Raw genomic sequence first — 1,091 nt, forward strand, 5'->3', positions numbered from 1 at the left:
GACTCTCCGGCGGGGTCAGGGGCTCTCCGGCGGGGTCAGGGGCTCTCCGGCGGGGTCAGGGACTCTCCGGCGGGGTCAGGGGCTCTCTGGTGGGGTCAGGGGCTCGCTGGCGGGGTCGGGGCGCAAGGGGGGCTCTCTGGCGGAGTCAGGGGACTCTCCGGCGGGGTCAGGGTCTCTCCGGCGGGGTCAGGGGCCTCTCCGGCGGGGTCAGGGACTCTCCGGCGGAGTCAGGGGCTCTCCAGCGGGGTCAGGGGCCTCTCCGGCGGGGTCAGGGGCTCTCCAGCGGGGTCAGGGGACTCTCCGAAGGGGTCAGGGGACTCTCCGAAGGGGTCAGGGGACTCTCTGGCGGAGTCAGGGGCTCTCCGGCGGGATCAGGGGCTCTCTGGCGGGGCAGAGGACTCTCCGGCGGGGTCAGGGGCTCGCTGGCGGGGTCAGGGGGGCTCGCCGGCGGGGTCGGGGCGCAAGGGGTCTCTCCGCCGGGATCGGGGGCACACGCGGCAGACCAGCCCCCGGCCCCCGCCTCACCTGTGGGACTGGTTGTTGAGGTTGAGCGACCCGGCCTGCTGCATCTCCTCCAGCTGCTTCCTGTTCCCGAAGTACAGGGCCAGGTCCGTGGCGATGATGGCCTTGCGGATGATCTCCAGCACCTGCTCGTACTCGCTGGAGCTCAGCGTGGAGAAGATGTTGTGTCCCTCGAGCTGGGGGAAGGCGACAGCGTCCTGCCGGGCGGGGCTGGGGCAGCGGGGCTCGGAGCGGGCTCCTGGGTGCCCCGAGCTCCCCGCGCCCGCCAACACCCCAGGGGCTCACAGCCAGCGTCGGGATGCTCCCAGCAGGAATTGCAGGACCGTGAAGTGTGAGACTGCACATGAAAATGCTCCCTCCGGGGCGAGTCAACACTCCAGTGACTTCTAAAACATTTATTCACTTATGCGCACAAGAGCTGGGGTGCAGACCCGAAGTATGGGGGTGAGAGGACTCCCCAGAGAGAGTGGGGGCAGAACAGGCGGACCCCCGAAGCCCCCGCTGAGGGAGCAGCGGGGAGACAGACGGGAGCGGCCGGCGGGGCCTGGGGTCACCCCCGGCGGGCAGGG

At 70.9% G+C, this 1,091-nt stretch overlaps 1 protein-coding gene across 1 annotated transcript in view; it reads right to left on the reverse strand.

Annotated features, from left to right (window-relative positions):
- LOC105854756 (cAMP and cAMP-inhibited cGMP 3',5'-cyclic phosphodiesterase 10A-like) overlaps positions 1-1,091 on the reverse strand; it is an 8,596-nt gene that overhangs the window by 3,110 nt on the left and 4,395 nt on the right. Inside the window, exon 2 of the mRNA XM_012735230.1 lies at positions 526-774. Within this exon, the coding sequence (XP_012590684.1) occupies positions 526-774 (249 nt within the window). The remainder of the gene's footprint in view (positions 1-525; positions 775-1,091) is intronic.

Source organism: Condylura cristata, unplaced genomic scaffold (genome assembly GCF_000260355.1).
Source record: "Condylura cristata isolate star-nosed mole 26May11 unplaced genomic scaffold, ConCri1.0 scaffold00001, whole genome shotgun sequence".
Taxonomy (NCBI): Eukaryota; Metazoa; Chordata; class Mammalia; order Eulipotyphla; family Talpidae; genus Condylura; species Condylura cristata.